The 18,702-nt window shown below is 38.6% G+C and overlaps 1 protein-coding gene across 11 annotated transcripts in view; it reads right to left on the bottom strand.

Moving 5' to 3' along the window:
• SYNE1 (spectrin repeat containing nuclear envelope protein 1) overlaps positions 1-18,702 on the bottom strand; it is a 556,892-nt gene that overhangs the window by 415,988 nt on the left and 122,202 nt on the right. For all 11 annotated transcript variants that reach the window (XR_010323142.1, XM_064292282.1, XM_064292277.1 and 8 more), the window contains exons 4-6: positions 16,935-17,030; positions 9,807-9,890; positions 901-993 (exon numbers count right to left, since the gene is read on the bottom strand). Coding sequence is in view for 10 of the 11 variants with exons in the window: in XM_064292282.1 (XP_064148352.1) it covers positions 901-993; positions 9,807-9,890; positions 16,935-17,030 (273 nt within the window). In the remaining variant the exon portion in view is untranslated. The remainder of the gene's footprint in view (positions 1-900; positions 994-9,806; positions 9,891-16,934; positions 17,031-18,702) is intronic.

Genomic DNA, 18,702 nt, shown 5'->3' on the forward strand with positions numbered 1-18,702 from the left:
TGCCACTTTCTCTTTCTTGTAAAAACCGTAACCATGCGTGACAGTTCCCTCCTCCATGAAGTGTTTCCTAATCGGCACTGTTTTAGGTGATCTTTCTCTCTATATACCATATTTTTATGCAAATAATGCACAGGTTATGTTTTTTTTGCCAACCAAGCAATTCCCTCATGCATTATTTTTCTAGGCATGCAATGTGCATTATATGTGTGAGCCCGTTATTTATATGGGCACATTATTTGTGAAAATTACAGTATGTATGTGTGTATAAATACATATTATATACATAAGCTCTTTCTATTGGTATTTTTAAGTGCCTGCTTATGACTTGATTATATCTATACGTATCTTAACACCCTGCCACAACGTAAGCTCTTCAAGGGCACATGTGATGTCTTATTCCTGTGTGCGTTTTCTTTGCATCTAGAACTGCAACTTTTATACAGGGATAAATATTTGTTAAATACATGAATGAATTAATAAAATAAAACCTAGTAGTTAAAACACGCTCTCTCTAGGTAATGATTCTGGATGAAATGGCAAGTTAACGTCTCTCCTTCTGGTTTTACTGGAACACAGAATGCCTCCCTTTGCAGAGAAGAAAGAATTCTCCTTAGCTTTTCTACACCTGTATTTCAGCTCCATTGCATCTTGCCTACTTAGCAGTTTGTGTACCTCTGCTGGATTTTCTCTGGTGAAGGGGGCTTCTCTGTACAACACTTTCACATGGGGAGAAGAGAAAATTCTTCCTCTACCAAAAAAGCAAGGTATGTATGAAGGCCATATTTCTGCTAAACTGAGTCTCAGCACTGAAGGTTTGGCAAATAAGGGCATTCTTAAAATGTCTATCCCTCCCTCCTGCATGACATGCTATCAACAAGAAAAGGAACTCTAATACCATACCTGGAAATAGAGAATAATGGTCCATATCAATCCAAGAATTATGGAGGGTCGGCCATCAGCTATATCAGTGGAGTTAATGTTGACTAATTTAATCTGTTTAAAAAGAAAAACTGGACTAGTAATGTGTCAGAAGATTACGACTCATTTATTTATGCACTAATTAGGACTTTATTAGACATGAGTAAGATTTGGTCATGCCTGTGCAGTGGTACACAAGAGTAAGCATGGTGAGCATAAAAACCAACAAGCACACAGTTGCAGTGAAAATTTCAGGGGCATCCATTAGGTACACAACAACAAAAATATAAAATGAATTTCGAGCACTTCCTTTGTTTCAAGTTTAAAAACTATGATATCATGCAAAGAATTACCAACAAAATGCCAGGCGGAAAAATAAAGAAAAGGTTATTCTGTACATTCAGAAGTTGACTGGAACTTAAAAGAAACCGTGAGGAGCAGTTTAGGAAGATGCACTTACTTTGAAGTTTGTTACCAAATAGCATGAAACTTAGGTTCTCTTTTACCTATAAAAATCTGGAGTTAAATATTCTAAAATTTGTACTAACCGGTGATCCTCTGTACATGGACTGACATGAAAAACAAAGGAGAAGATGATACATATACATAGATAAACTTTCAAAATCAGCATTCTCTGTGCAAAGGGAAAAAATCGTGGGTAGTAAATCTCGAGCATGATTTTCAGGATACCTTCTGAAGACGAATAAAGGAAAATCAGGACTTCGTAAAACAGGAAGAGAGTAATAGGGTTCAGTTGCCCACAACTGGATCAGGATAATTATAAAGCATTATGGGTAGATATCAATCCGTCTACACACTTTCCCAATTATTCATTTCACTGTTTTCTCAATTATTAAAAAAAAAGAAGTTATTTCCTAGGTCCAAGCAAAATATCATCTCTATAGGACGCAGTCAATGACTGCTCCTTCTCCTTTTCACAAACCCTCAGCAAACTAGACCAAGACAATGAAGTACTCGGTAGAATTGGAGCTCAATGATTTTCAACCAAGGTTTCATTAGATGTGTTGTTAATAATAAAGCTCAGAAGATTGTAAACGGTTTACTCTGAAAACATTTATCCAATCCAAAATCATTCCCAAAATACTTTACACTTGAATAATTAAATTTACTAGTATTACATCAGAGAGGTAGAGTGAAAATATACCCATGTGGTAGTTGTTTCACTGATCAAATTCATTCATCAAGTTCAGGGACAAAAAAAAAAGAGAATTGCCATCAATCATAAGCTTATATATCTATTGATTTTAAACCTGGTACAGTATAATACATGCTTACAGAAAATCAAGAACACCAAAGTGCATTAATCTTTCATGATAGAGCCAACTACAGTTTCTATAACAATTTCGATGGCTCTAGTTTACATCTGGAAACCCTGGTGGCATAGTGGTTAAGAGCTATGGCTGCTAACCAAAAGGTCGCCAGTTCGAATCCACCAGGCACTCCTTGGAAACGCTACGGGCAGTTCTACTCTGTCCTATAGGGTCACTAGAGTCGAAATTGACCCAAAGGCAAAGGGTTTGGGCTTGGTTTTGGTTTCAGTTTAGTTTACATCTTCTCCAGAATTTTCTCTACACCCTTATTAGTATCTATCAACCACAAATTGATAACAAATGCTCTTATCATGTGATTCATGAGTTCCCTAGAGGATAGACTATTTTCCTTTCCTTGTACATCATTCTTTTTAAAAATACAACTGAATATAACTTGAATTTCTTACCCCAACCTATCTCTAACTGTTCTCCATTATTAATTTGTTCAATTTATTATAGAGCCTAAAGAACCTTTCGCTCAATTTTTGAAGAAAAGTGTTTTTCATAATCATTTTTTATCCTAAAAACGACTTTGTGATGAGTTTGCTAAGCCCAGGTTTTCACCTTTCCTCCTTTGCAAAATCCCACTGAATTCACAATAAATTCTGAATACCTGAGGAGGCTGGGGTGGGCAATAGAAAGATATCCAAAAAGACTGAAAAACTTCAAGAAGCCAGAAAGAGGATGGAACCATGCTGATGGATAAAACCAGAGCAGAAAGATGTTTCAGGTGATTCCAAAAACCCATCGCCATCAAGTTGATCCCAACTCATAGCAACCCTCCAGGACAGAGCAGAACTGCCCTGTAGGGTTTCCAAGGCCTAAATCTTTAGGGGAGCAGACTGTCACATCTTTCTCCCATGAAGCAGCTGGTAGGTTCGAACCGCGGACCTTTTGGTTAGCAGCCGAGCACTTAGTCGCTGAGCCACCAGGGCAGGCTTTCAGAAGAGTAGTGGTTCTCAAAGTGTGGTTCCTAGAGGAGCAGCAGCAGCAGCAGCTCCTGGGAACTTATCAGAAATGCCGAATCTGGGGCTTCATTTCATTCTTCGCTAAACCAGAAACTAAGGAGGCAGAGCCCAGTAGCCTGTTTGGACAAACCGTCCAGGTGATTCTGATGCACGTTAATGTTGGAGAACTACTGGACTAGACAATTGTGCTTGGCCCATGTGATCTGGAGATGTTTTACTTTGCAAACTATAGGCTCAGGAATGTTTAAAAATACTTCAATTATTTGGGAGTAAATTTCAAAAATAAATCGATAAATAATCCAGATTACTGGCTTTTCTTGATAAATTGGAAAACCTGGGCTCAGTGTGCCTTTGTTTCACTGAGGTAACTAGAGTTTCAATTGAACATTTGCCACCCTCTTCAAGTGAGGGCCTGGGGCTGCTCAGTCCTCCTGTCCACCATGGGTAACCTTTCGCTGGCTCCATTTGGGACCTCATAGGAAACTGAGTTTATGCCGCTGGTCTACGCTATGGCAAGAGCTAGGTGGTCAGATGGTCTGTATTATTGTTTAGAGAGGTTCACCTGACATCTCAATGGAGAAAGCAACTTGTGTACTGTGTACAGCCATGATGGATCTATTCATTAGATACTAACGTGTCAACAATGTATTTCAATAGCCCTACAAACAGGTGAAAAAATTAAACACAATGTTAGGGCTTTTTCTCAGTAAAATTTCAGGAACCAAAAAAAAAAAAATTATTTTCGAGTCAGTTGCAACTTATGGCAAACCCATGTGTGCCAGAGTAGAACTGTGCTCCACAGAGCTTTCAATGGATGATTTTTCAGTAGATGGCCAGGCCTTTCTTCCAAGGCACCTCTGGGTAGACTCGAACTGCCAGCCTTTCAGTTAGCAGCTGAGTGCTTAACCATTTGCACCACAAACTTCAGGAGCGCTTTCATTATTCTTTAAACCAAGCTAATTAAGAATTCAAGGACTATGTAATTTTCTAATACCCCCCCAAAGAAATACATTGAAATGGAAGAATAAGTATAAACATCAAAGAGAAATTCTTGAAAGTTTAATTGAGACATAAATTCTTAACTTGTAAATCAGTAAACTGAATAGTAAGACAGAGGGCACCAAAGAGCCTTCAAAACTTCCTTCCTCCCCACAGCCAAATACTCTGTGAACCTATAGGATTAAGAACTGCAAGCAAGAGTGGCTGAAAAATGTTTCAGACAGAAATTTTTTTTTTTTTTTTGAAATTAAAAGAGGTTAAAGAATTTATGGAGACACAAGGGAAAGACCTTGGATTTTGTTTGGGATTCAATGCATCACTTTCTGCCCTTACCGGTGTCGTATTTAAAACCTGATTATTTAAATTTTTTTTTTTTCGGTACTTAGGTTTATTCTGTGGAAATGGACTTTGTGAAAATATGTTTTCTGTGAAAAAGCAGGTCCACTTTATAAGCAATGACTTTCATCGAGTGTCATTAAATTTTTCTACAAGACTTCCATTAATCATGATGAATTTTGTCTTCACATTCTAGCAAATAAATTTACCTCAGAATGAAAGACACTAAGGAAGTACAGCTGAGATGGGAGAATGAGCAACCTGAAGAATTCTATATATCCCACTCAGCAAGGCTTCATTCAGCTCTCTCTGAAACACTCATGGGAGGAGGTCAGGAAGAAGAGGAATGCTCAAACAAGAATGAATTTAGAGGGATCAGGAAACTGCAAGGTTGCACAAAAAGATTGCTTTCCTATATCGTTTTAATACTTGGAATGTCTCTTGGACAGGAAGTTTATATGATTGATTAAACTTTATATTGATTTACTACACTACAAAGTTATTAAAACGTAAATTCTTCAAGGGCAAAATCTAAATTTCTTCATTTTTGTATTTTCCAGAGTTCCTTTCTTGTAGACGGCACCCAGTAAACCTTTGTGGGGTAAATGAGTTAACCCAGTGCATTTAGATTCAGAAGGAAATAATGGAATTCTTCTGTTCTCCGGAAGTATCTGGGTTCCATTTATAAAGCGGATTTTGGTATTGTCAAATACAGACTTCCTGAATTTCCACAAGTAAGGAGAGGCTAAGGCATTGCACCAAGAGAACCTAATAAAACTATATGTGCACTTACCTTTTGTCCCAGTAATAATCTTCTAGGAATCTACCCAGAAGATTCAAAAAAAAAAAAAAAAGGTTGCTATGGAGTCAGTTCCAATTCCTGATGACCCCATGCGTGTCAGAGTTGAACTGTGCGCCACAGAGTTTTCAATGGCTGTGATCTTTCAGAAAAGATCACCAGGCCTTTTTTCCCAAAGTGCCTCTGGTTGGATTTGACCATCAAACTTTCTTACCAATCAGAAGATACACCTCCAATAATATGAAAACACTTATGCACAAGGTTAATTGCAGCATTGTTTGTGTTTACAAAATATTGTAAACAACTTCATTTATGTGTCAGCTTGGCTGGGCCATGATTCTCAGTATCATGTAATTATCCTCCATTTTGTGATCTGATGTAGATATCCACCATTTTGTGATATAATGTAATTACCTCATGATGCGATATGATGGGATCAGCCAATCAGTTGTAAGGGGAGCTTCCCGGGGGTGTGGCCTCTACTCAATATATATATACAGATGTTGTGGCAAATCTCGCTTGCTCTGAATCCTGTTTCTGGCTCATCATCATCTGATCTCCCGTTCTTGGGACTTGAGCCAGCAGCCTGAGCTGCCAACTATGGGATTTCCAGCTCCACAGACTTGTGAGCCAGCACCCCGTCATCTGACCTGCCAATTCTGGGTTCCTCAACCCCTGCAGCCAAGTGAGTCAGTAGAAGCTTCCAATCAACACCTGACCCATGGACTTCGGAACTTGCCAGCCTCTAAAACGGCGTGAGCCATTTCCCTGAGATAAATTTCTCTCTCTGTATGTATATATGGAAGCCCTAGTGGTGTAGTGGTTAAGTGCTATGGCTGGTAACCAAGAGGTCAGCAGCTTGAATCTGCCAGGCACTCCTTGGAAACTCTGTGGTGCAGTTCTACTCTGTCCTATAGGGTCACTATGAGTTGGAATCAACTCAATGGCAATGGGTTATATATATACGTATGTATGCACATATATATATACACATGTGCAGGCACATATACACACACACACACACACACATATATATAAGCCACTGGCGTCAAGTGGATTTGGACCCATAGTGACCTTATAGGGCAAAGAAGAACTGCCCCATAGGGTTTTCAACGAGCAGCTGGTGGATTCAAACTGCCAACCTTTTTGTTAGCAGCTGAATACTTAACCACTGCACTATGAGGGCTATCTATACATACATACACACACACACACACACACACACACATATATATATATAGATCCCAAGCAAAATCAAACCCACTGCCATTAAGTCAATTCCAACTCTTAGTGATCCCATAGGGTTTCCATGGCTGTAAATCTCTACTGGAGCAGGCTGACACATCTTTCTCCTTTGGAGCCGCTAGTGGTTTCAACCTCTGGCCTCTTGGTTAGCAGTCGAGCACCTTAACCACTGCCCCGCCAGGGCTCCATATCTGTGTGTGTGTGTGTGTGTGTGTGTGTGTGTATAATATACATATATATGCACTTCACAGACTTTGCTTCTGTAGAGAATCCAGCCTAAGACACTCATTAGTAAAAGAATGGTTGAGTCAACCATGGTACATCCAGGCAATGGGATAACATGCAGCTATAAAAAATGAATGAGGACTGCTTCTATGAACTTCTTTGGGGTGATTTTTCAGGGTCTACTGTTAAATGAAAGAAAGCACAGTACAAAAGAGTATCTAAAATAGCTATCCTTTATGTAAGAAAGAAGGGGATGTATGAAAATACACATGCACCTGATCATTTGTGCAAAAGCAATGCAGAAAGGATACATAAGAAAGAAGAGAGACTGGTTACCTAGAAGGGGGAAAGGGAGCTATGGGGGTGGGGGGCAATAAGAACAGTCATAGGGGTAAGGAGAGAGTGGCCCTTCTCTTAGCTCAGTTTTTCCTCTTAGAGCCACAGTCATGTTTCACATACTTCCCAAAATAAATAAGTCATAAAACCAACCAGGATGTGGGGGTAACCCAACATGGACTCTAAACAGTAACGAATGAACCTAACTCGATTACAAATGAATAACAAGGGGGTGGGCAAGAAAAGAGCTAACAAGTAAATTTGGAAAAGTCAGTGCTAAAGACAAAAAGAACTGCACATAAATACTGTACTCTAGCTAGTAAATCTGTTTCCCACAGGAGTATAGGTTAACAATTCTGAAACTACTTTATGTGTATACTTTGTTGTTGTGTGCTGTTGAGTCGATTCCCACTCACAGTGACCCTATATGACAGACTAGAACTGCCCCATAGGGTTTCCTGGAGCAAATTGCCTGGTCTTTTCTCCTATAGAGTTGCCAGGTGGATTCAAAATGCAGACCTTTTGGTTAGAAGTGGAGTGCTTAACCATTATACCACCAGGGCTCGCTTTATGTTTATTAAAAAAAAAAAAAAAAAAATACCCAGTAAATACTAGGGTTGAACAAATAAGTGAATATATTGTCGACAATAAGAGCTAGGTTTTTTTTTTTTTTCTTTTCTTTTTTACCTCTCTCAGAGAAAAAAGTAACAAATAAGAAAAGAGAGAAGGCTAGAAGAAACCTTAGGGGTTGGACTGGAATCAGAGGTATCAATTTGAACTAATGGCATAGAGAGAGACAGAGAGAGATACACAGACAGATAGATAAACATGTTTGTTGTTGTCTTGTGCCGCCAAGTTGATACTCTGTGTGTTACAGAGTACAGCTGCTCCCTAGGGTTTTCTTGGCTGTAATCTTTACAGAAGCAGATTGCTAGAACTTTTCTTCTGCAGTGCTGCTGACTGGGCTGGAACTGCCAGCCTTTCAGTTACCAGGTGAGCGTAAATCATTTGGGCCACCCAGGGATACTTGATAAACCTAGCTATCTGTATATATACATGGGTAGGTAAACACAGATATTCCCTAGCACTGTCGACTGAGAGGGCCTAGGAGCAATGACAGCTAAGTGTCCAGTAGCAATGAGCACACCTGATACCCGGATCTGGATTTCTAAATACCATTCTCCAATAAAAGGAACCAAAGCTCCTTGGAGAAGTAGTTGATTGCATGACTGGGACATGGAAAATGTAAGGTAAGTCTGGAATGCCTGTAGATCGAGAAACCAAGGAAGTGCTTGAAAAATGGTGTAGGAGCCAACCTGGAGGAGCTCTTAATGGCCAAAGCTGGAACAAACTGAGCAACAATGAAGTAATAGTAATAGTAGCATGGGATTATAACTATAGTATAAAATACATATCTATGTCTCCATACTGAAACAAGTAGTTGAATAAATAAATAAATGGGGAAGAAGGTACATCTCTTCTTTATAGCAGAATTCCAGCTAATAAATATAGAAGGAATGAGGGAAATACAAAATTACTATTAGGCAAACAGTGCAGTAATAATCACAGAAGACAATATCCACTGATCGATGCCAAAATCCATTAGAGGGGAAACAGAATACTAGCATAGTCTCAAGTGTCTTCCCTAAGATGTTTATCAAGTATAAAGGGAAAAATTGTAACTTTACCATAGAGGAACAAGGCAGACTCCACGTTAACCAAGTAGTCAAGGTTAAAATGAATCATGAGACATATCAACATTTTATCTCCACTAATGTGATGCACTGGGAAGAACATATCAATCACTGCCTTGGATTTCTTGCCATAAATGTATAATCTCATTGTAATCATGAGAAACCATCGTACAAATCCAAATTGAGAGACGTTCTGCAAAATAACTGATCAGCACTTATTGAACATGTCAAGGTCATTAAGAAAGAATGAAAAACTATCAGAGTGGAAGACACTAAGAAGATACAACAACTAAATACAAGGAGTCCCTTCAGCTTAAGATTAGACACGTCTATAAAACAAGAAATGATACATGTAGTTCAGCTATGTATACTAGACTAAATGGGCACATCAGCCCAGGGGCAAAGACAAGAAGGCAGGAGGGGACAGGAACGCTGGAGGAATGGAAATGGGGAACCCACAGTTAAGAAGAGGGGAGTGTTGACATGTCGCATGGTTGGCAACTAATGTCATGAAACAATGTGTACCAATTTTTTAATGAGAAACTAATTTGCTCTGTAAACCTTCATCTAATCCACAATTGAAAAAAAATTCAAGGAGTAATCCTGGATTGGATCCTGGAACAGAAATAGGACATTAGGGGAAAAACTGATGAAATTCGACTAATGTCTACACTTTAGTTAATAGTACCACACCTATTTTAATTTTCTGATTTCGATAATTGTACTATGTTTGTATAAGTTCTTCACTTGAGGGGAAAATGGGTAAAGTGTATACATGAAATCTCTATACTTTTTTTTTTTGCAACTTTTCTCTAAATCTAAAATTATCTCACAATAGTATGTGTACATTCTACAGATTATATGCAGTGCTTTTTTCCCCTAGAGGCAATATTTAAAGCTCATGTGTTTCCATGTCCTCTTTACATTTTTTATTTCTTTTCTTTTTCTCCCTTACCTTCCTTCCTTCAAGGAACTTGAGAGCTGTGCCAATGTTTGCCACAGCGTGGATTCGCTTCATACGGCGTCCTTGTTCACAAGGCTGCAGAAGGGTCAGAAGAGGTACAAATCAAAATGCACATGAATTAAAGGTACACTTGAGAATACTGCAGAAGAATAACCAGCATTACTCAATTTCTATAAAGGTTAGCAAAAACAGAGAAGAAAGAGTGTTATCCCCACAACATTCTGTAAATGTACTAATTTACTCAGGAAAGACTTTTGGTTAGCTTATCAGTCAACATATTTGTCTTTTAGGCTTCTTTATGCCTAAAAGCAGAAATTCACCAAAATCCTGTGTTGTATATCAAGACTGTCATTCCTCACCCCTAGAGGACGGCCCCGGACACCCTTATAGCTCAGTAATGAAGTCACTCCTGAGGTTCACACTTCAGGCAAAGATTAGACAGAACCATAAAACAAAACAAGACTAAAGGGGCACACCATTCCAGGGGCAAGGTCCAGAAGGCAGGAGGGGACAGGAAAGCTGGTAATGGGGAACCCAAGGTTGAGAAGGGGAGAGTGTTGACATGTTGTGGGGTTGGCAACCAATGTCACAAAACAGTATGTGTATTAATTTTTTAATGAGAAACTTGTTTGCTCTGTAAACCTTCATCTAAAGTATATATATATAAAAAAAAGCCTGTCACTCCTCTAAGCTAGAAAATGCTCACATGAAAAGCACTCTTGGTCACTCATAATTTTATATTTTTCAGTCACACAAACATGCAAGGATAGAGACAGAATTAATAACATTTCTAGATTTGAATGACCAAAACACATGGAATGTATGAGCCAAGGTTAAAAAGTAGTATTGTAAGAATGAAAATGTTATTCACAAAATAGTATGTCCTGGTACATGAACACAGTACATAAGTTACTTTATTCTTGGCTGCTATTAATAATTATTTATTGTATGCTTTCTATGTGTCACATTGTAAATATTAAAGCTCAAAATAATTTCAGCGAAGTGGGTGGGTAGATATCACTAGCCCCTTTTACATTTACAGGAACTAAGAGAATAACTGAGGCTCAAAACCAAGTATTAATTTTCAATTACTAGTCTACCAGGCAATTGTTACATGGTAGACTTGCATGGTTCACCATGCCATCATCCTGCTTCCTATACCCATAACCTTCATCCAAAATCCAGTCTCAGGTTTTCCTTTTACATAGTTTCACTTCATCTATATGCATTTTAAAAATAAGTATGTATTCTAGTTTTTGACTTTCTATATAAGGTATCATTATGTATTAATCCTTTGAGACTCACTTTTTTCATATATTATATTGCTAAGATTCATCCATACTGCTGCCTGTCACTGTATTTCATTAATTTTGATAGCTAATTAATTTGCCATTTATCTACCCTCATTCTGATGTGAATATGGGTTATTTCCAGATTTTTGCTATTGTGACCTATGCTTATATGATCATTCGTGTACATCTCACATTCTGTACAAGTATAAAGAGTTTCTCTTTATACCTAAGAATGGAACTGCTGGGTCAGAAAGAAAGTGACATTTGAATTTATGAAGTAATGCCAAACTTTTCAGTCTTATCAGCAATGGAAAGACAATCCTGTAGCTTTATATCCTGTTCAACACTTGATACTGACAGATTTTTTTAAATTAATTGAATGTATATAAAATGGTCTTTTATTGTGGTCTTCACTGCATTGCTCTGAGCAACAATTATCTGAACTTCTCTCTTCATCTGTTCATTGGGAATGTATGTTTCTTCTGTGAAATACCTGTTCAAGTCCCTTGCCTACTTTTTCTATTGGGTCAGTTGTATCCTTAATGTTTTGTGGCTGTGCTTTATGTATTCTTGATATAATCCTTTCACAACATGAATTTTTAATATTTTCAACCAGTTTGTGGCTTCTTTTGTTACTGTCTTTAAATATTTGTAATTTTAATATAGTTAAATGTATCAATCTTTTATTTCATAGTCTATATTTTTTGTGTCTTACTGAATAATTTTCCTTTACCCAAGTTCTAAAAGATATTCACTAATATTTTCTACTAAAAGTTTGTTTTTGGCATTAGGTTTTTGGTCATATGTATCTTATTTTTCTATATGTCATGTGGTAAGAATTGACTTTCATCTTTCTCTATTAGGATACGCTATTTTTCTGTACCATCCCACTCATCTCCACCACTCACTCCCAATTTCACATCCACCTTTACATATATACCTTGGTCTATTTATGGACTCTGTTGCATTTGTCAGTCTGACTATCTTTGTACAATGCTATCTTAAATTACAGTTTCATTTTAAGACCTGAGGTTAGTAGTACAAATATCTTCTCTCTACTTATCTTCTTCAGACTTGTGCTGGTAAGTGAGCAAAATATAAATCTCTACTATTTTGTTCCATAGCATATTTGCCTCTATTTTTCCACACATTGACCTGCCCTAACTAATAGAATTATCTTCGCTATTAGAATGCAAGGTCTTTGAGGTCACAGACCATATCTCATTTATCTTTGTTTTTGTCAAGGATTCCTGGTGGCAGAATGGTTAAGCGCTTAGTTGTTAATTCAAAGGTCAGAGGTTCAAATCTACCAGCCACTCTGTGGGTGAAAGATGTGGCCATATGCTTCTGTGCTTCCATAAACATCACAGCCTTTGAAACCCTGTAGTGCAGTTCTACCCAGTCCTTTAGGGTTGCTATGAGTTGGACATGACAGCAGTGGTTTTTTGTTTTAAAGGTATGCAATCACTGATGGATTTGAAGAGCAAATGTTCCAAAAATAATAATCAGTGGATGGAGAGAAATCCAAGAATAGTAATTTTAAAAGTAAAAATTCTCTAAACCCTTAAATAAAATCATAGACGAGAGTCACAATGGACTACTAAAGGGGACTAGGATATTGAGATCAAACCCTTCTCTGAGATTCTGGCAGTAAAGGGGATAACTAAGCCATCTGGCCATATTTCCTAGATGATCCTGGTCAGAGCCAGGGTTCTGGGTTATGTGAATCATGGTGGTAAGTATAATGTTTTTAATAGAGTTCTCCCTGTGAGATGATTATAGAAGAACTGAAAGTGCTAACAATAGGAGGGAAACACTTTTGCTCACATTCTCCCTTTGAAAAGCTCTACGACATGCCTAGGATATTCATCCCTTTAAACAATGCTTTATTATTGTGGTCCTGAACCATAATGACTGCGGAACAGACCATCAATTGCTCGTGTGCAAGTTCAAGAAGTTGAAAGTGAAGAAAATTAGAACAAGTCTACAAGAGTCAAAGTACGACCTTGAGTATGTTATTGTTAGATGCTGCCGAGTCAGTTCTGACTCATAGCGACCCCATGTACAACAGAACAAAACATTACCTGGTCCTGTGCCATGCCCACAATCGTTGTTATGCTTGAGCCCATTGTTGCAGCCACTGTATCAATCCATCTCGTTGAGGGTCTTCCTCTTTTTCACTGACCCTTTACTTTACCAAGAATGATGTCCTTCTCCAGGGACTGATCTCTCCTGACAATGTCCAGAGTATGTGAGACGTAGTCTCACCATCCTTGCTTCTAAGGAGCATTCTTGAGTATATCCCACCTGAATTTAGAGACTATCTGACGAATACATTTGATGTGTTGAATACTAATGACCAAAGGCCAGACAAGCTGTGGAATGATATCAAGGACACCGTATATGAAGAAAGCAAGAGGTCATCAAAAAGACAGGAAAGAAAGAAAAGACTAAAGTGGATGTCAGAAGAGACTCCAAAATGTGCTCTTGAACATCAAGTAGCTAAAGCAAAAGGAAAAAACGATGAAGTAAAAGAGCTGAACAGGAGATTTCAAAGGGCAGCTCGAGAAGACAAAGTATCATAATGACATGTGCAAACACTTGGTGACAGAAAACCAAAAGGGAAGAACATGCCCAGCATTTCTCAAGCTGAAAAAACTGAAGAGAAAATCCAAGCCTCAAGTGGTGATATTGAAGAATTCTATGGGGAATATATTAAATGATGCAGGGAGCATCAAAAGAAGATGGAAGGAATACAGAGTCACTATACCAAAAAGAATTGGCTGATCTTCAACCATTTCAGGAGGTAACATATAACCAGGAACTGAAGCAAGAAGTCCAAGGTGCATTTGAAGGCACTGGCAAAAAACAAGGCTCCAAGAATTGACAGAATACCAACTGAAATGTTTCAACAAAGGGATGCAGCACTGGAAGTGCCTGCTCGTCTATGCCAGCTACCTGGCCAACCGACTGGAAGCGATCCATATTTATGCCTATTCCCAAGAAAGGTGATCCAATCAAATGTGGAGATTATCAAACAATATCATTAAAATCACATGCAAGTAAAATTTTGCTGCAGATCATTCAAAGCGGCTGCAGCAGTATATCCACATGGAGCTGCCAGAAATTCAAGCTGGATTCAAAAGAGGATGTGGAACCAGGGATATCATTACTGATGTCAGATTGGATCTTGGCTGAAAACAGAGAATACCAGAAAGATGTTTACCTGTGTTTTATTGACTATGCAAAGACATTTGACTGTGTGGATCATAACAAATTATGGATAACATTTTGAAAAATGGGAATTCCAGAACACTTAATTGTGCTCATGAGGAAACTGTGTGCAGATCAGAAGGCAGTCATTCAACAGAACAAGGGGATATTTTGTGGTTTAAAGTCAGGAAAGGTGTGCGTCAGGGTTGTATCCTTTCACCATACCTATTCAATCTGTATGCTGAGCAAATAATCCAAGAAGCGGGACTATATGAAGAATGGGGCATCGGGATTCAAGGAAGACTCATTAACAACCTGCATTATGCAGATGACACAACCTTCCTCGCTGAAAGTGAAGCTCTTACTGATGAAGATCAAAGACCACAGCCTTCAGTATGGATTACACCTTAACATCAAGAAAACAAAAATCCTAACAACTGCACCAATAAGCAAAAGCACGATAAATGGAGAAAACAGTGAAGTTGTCAAGGATTTCATTTTACTTGGATCCACTCTCAACACCCATGGATGCAGCAGTCAAGAAATCAAAACAGGCATTGCACTGGGCAAACTGACTGCAGAAGACCTCTTTGAAGTGTTGAAAAGCAAAAATGTCACCTTGAAGACTAAGATGCGCCTGACCCAAGCCATGGTATTTTCGATCACCTCTTACACATTTGAAAGCTGGACACAGAATAAGAAAGATGGATGAAGAATCAGTGCCTTTGAATTGAAGTGTTGGTGAAGGATATTGAATATTGAATATGCCATGGACTGCCAAAAGAATAAACAAATCTGTCTTGGAAGAAGTACAACCAGAATGCTCCTTAGAAGCAAGGATGGTGAGACTACATCTCACATACTTTGGACATGCTATCAGGAGGGATCAGTCCCTGGAGAAGAACATCACGCTTGGTAAAGTAGAGGGTCAGCGAAAAAGAGGAAGACCCTCAAGGAGATGGCTTGACACACTGGCTGCAACAGTGGGCTCAAGCATAACAAGGATTGTGAAGAGGGCACAGGACTGGGCAGTGTTTCGTTCTGGTGTGCACAGAGTCACTACGAGTCAGAATCGACTTGACGGCACCTAACAACAACGAACCATAACATACATGTGTGAAAAATCTAAATAACCTTTGCTGAGGTTTATTTATAATTTCAGAATCATTTCATTTGATGTAATATAGAATCTTGAAAATAAATAACAACTGTTAAACTGGAAATTGCCTTTCGGTGTCTCAATTTCCGCATGTGTTAAATGAGAATGCTGGGTTGTTTCTGAAATCCTTCCTGCCTTTGTAGGTCTATGCTTCTGACTTTTCCTGAATTAGTGGGACACTTAAACAGAAGCAGGACTCTTACGTCAAATAGACACTTTTTATCTAGACTTATTTAGCTTGCCAATTAAATGCCCATGAAGATTTCTATATATTATTAAGGCCAAGTACAATGGCCTAGTTATACTGTCACTTAGAAGTTATACTGTCACTTAGATGATACACTTCTTAAATGCACATTTAAGTTGTACTGAAGGCACCTTTAATCTTCAAGTAAATAGCTTAGTTCGGTAGGATATATAAACATAAGCAGTTGTATCAGGCAATCAAGGGTGTATACATTTCAGCCCAATGACTCCCACACCCTAACGCTGAGCCAGTTTATGTAGCTCATGTGTATGCCTGTATTTTCCAAGTTGGCTGTTCATGTAAGTCTCTGAGCTTCCCCAAAGCAGAGCCTGACACAAGCACTTGAGCGCATGTAGCTTGTTGGGTAAGTAATCCCGGGTAGCAGGAGTGAGGATGAACATGGAATGAGACAGAAAAGGAAGAAAATCCAAAAGATATGCTACTGAGCTGTTTACCACTGTGGGCAACTGGGGCTCTACTCTTGCTGGAAGGTCCGTGAGAAACACCATGAAGGCTGTGCAAAATATGCCTTGGAACTGTCACTCCTAAAAACAAGAAGCTGGGGCATTTGTTCATGAACTCCCCACTCCATTGGTTGAGAGCGTAAGTAAGCAAAAAAATAAATATTTTATTCCTCAAGTAATGAAGAAAAATGTATTTTATAGTTCACTGTCACAGCTGTTTTCACTCTGCTGGCTCTCTGCACATAAAAACAGATGACTCCGAATGGGCTGTTGCTGTTACAAGGGATGGATGACGGAGAATGTCAATAAGAGCATGAAAAAGGCCACCAGGCTGACTTCAAGCTCAGTTTTCAATAAAGAACTATAAATACACAGATATGGACCAATAATCCTTTCCAAATGGAAAGCAAACACTGCAATGAGATAGACTGTTTTGCAACTAATTTTCCCGGGTAATACACAAATGCAATGGTTAGCCATGTTACGTTACCAGGGGAGTTTTTCTTGTTTGGTTTTGTGTTTCTAATTCTTGTTCCTAAGGTTGCTGTTATCAGACATAATGTTTTAAATCCACTAGGGGTGTGCAGGGACAAGAAAGTAAAATTATTCTTTTCTCCCAGAAGTGACTGATACTAGGCTTGGGCAGCATCCCTTATATTTTCAACCCCACAACACCCAAATTCCAAATAGGAATAATTTGATAAGGATGGTCACTAAAAACAAAAACAAAAAACAACAACTTACCAGTTTCTCCCCAGAAAGGACCTCCAGGAGAGCAAGCAGCTTCACACCATCTTTCATGTCTTCAAAAAGATCATCTACCAGCATCGGGGGTTTCCGCTGTAAAAATCAAAAAGGAAGAAATGCAGAAAATACTTTTATCATCACTCTCTCATGCCTTAGCTGCTCACTGGGGTGAATTTTGTATGAAAAATTTTCTAAAACCTTAATTCTGTATTTTGAATGTGATTGGCATGACCCTTTGACGACTGTAAGAAGAAAAACAATCCATGAATAGATAAAAACTTGATATCCAAAAACCTCAGATTTAATGCTTTCATTAACATGCATACCAGTTTCCTTCTACACAGCAGATTTTGTAAAGGGTGGCATGGTATGCGCTGAGGGAAGGAAAAGAGGGCACCATCAACCTAAAGGATAAGAAAGGGATTAAGATGGCACCCAAAGAGAGAGTGGGAGGTGCCTCAGAAACCTGGACCAGCCTGACAACTTCATTGTGAGCATGTCATATTGCTGGGGTTTAACAAGGTATGGCACTTCTATAGGATGCTCTCCCCAAGGTAACCTAGCTAGCTCAGTGACCTGCTGTGGGGGCACTGTGTAACCACGGCCAAGCCTGCTAGTTTAATCTTCCTATAGGGTCGCTATGAGTTGGAATCAACTCGATGGCACTGGATTTGGTTTTTTGGTTTTTGGATGAGTTCACTGGCTACGTTCTGTTTCACAGCCTGGCGAGAAAGTGTGGTATTGAACCCAAAGGATCGAAAGCGTAAGAGTACAGACTGATTAGTACAAATCCATTCCAACTACTGGAAAAACAAGCCACAGCAAAAGTTTAATTCATGGAGGCTCCTATTTATTTATTTTTAAATGATGGCCACTGAAATACCTACTATACTGGGTTCATCAAACATTGGATTAGGGTCTATCTTTGCTCTGAATGAAGTAAAAAAGTGATTATACTAATCTTGATGATTAATGAAGGGCAGGTGTCCAGAGATTTTTGCAGAATCAGAATTTTTTCCATTTATCACCTGGGTTTAAGCTCTATAGTTTCTGAATCTCACTGAATCATGTTAAAGACCTAATGCTGGCTTCCTAACTTTAACCTGTCTCTCTCTCCTAAAACTTATATGTTCTATTTAGAGATGTTTAATCACCAGATTTTTATTGAAATATGACTTTTTTTCTCTAACCCTTGATAGGGAGAATTTATATTTCTCTTATGACTGCAGGGATTACAGCCCCTCAAAGGTACAGTTCTAGATTTAAATGCATTTTTCTCTCTTTATAAAGTGAACAGCTGAAGACATTTTGTTCTCTTGGAGTGAAATGCATGTTCAAAAATGACAGTTTCCATTTTCAATTTTTCTTTTTCCTTTATTTTAGGTACCGTCAAGCCAGTTCCAACTCATAGCAATCCTTTGAACCACAGAACAAAACACTGCCTGGTCCTGCTCACAATCGTTGTTATGGTTGAGCCCGTTGTTGCAGCCACTGTGTCAGTCCATTTCGTTGAGGGTCTTCCTCTTTTCCACTGGCTCCCTATGTTACCAAGCATGATGTCCTTCTGCAGTGACTGATCCTTCTTGACAACATGTCCAAAGCACGTGAGAAGTCTTGCCAACATTGCTTCTAAGGAGAATTCTGGTTGTACTTCTTCCAAGACAGATTTGTTTGTTCTTCTGGCAGTGCATGGTATATTCAATATTCTTTGTCAATACCACAATTCAAAGGCGTCAATTCTTCTTTGACCTTCCTTATTCATTGT

Source organism: Loxodonta africana, chromosome 1 (genome assembly GCF_030014295.1).
Source record: "Loxodonta africana isolate mLoxAfr1 chromosome 1, mLoxAfr1.hap2, whole genome shotgun sequence".
NCBI lineage: Eukaryota > Metazoa > Chordata > Mammalia > Proboscidea > Elephantidae > Loxodonta > Loxodonta africana.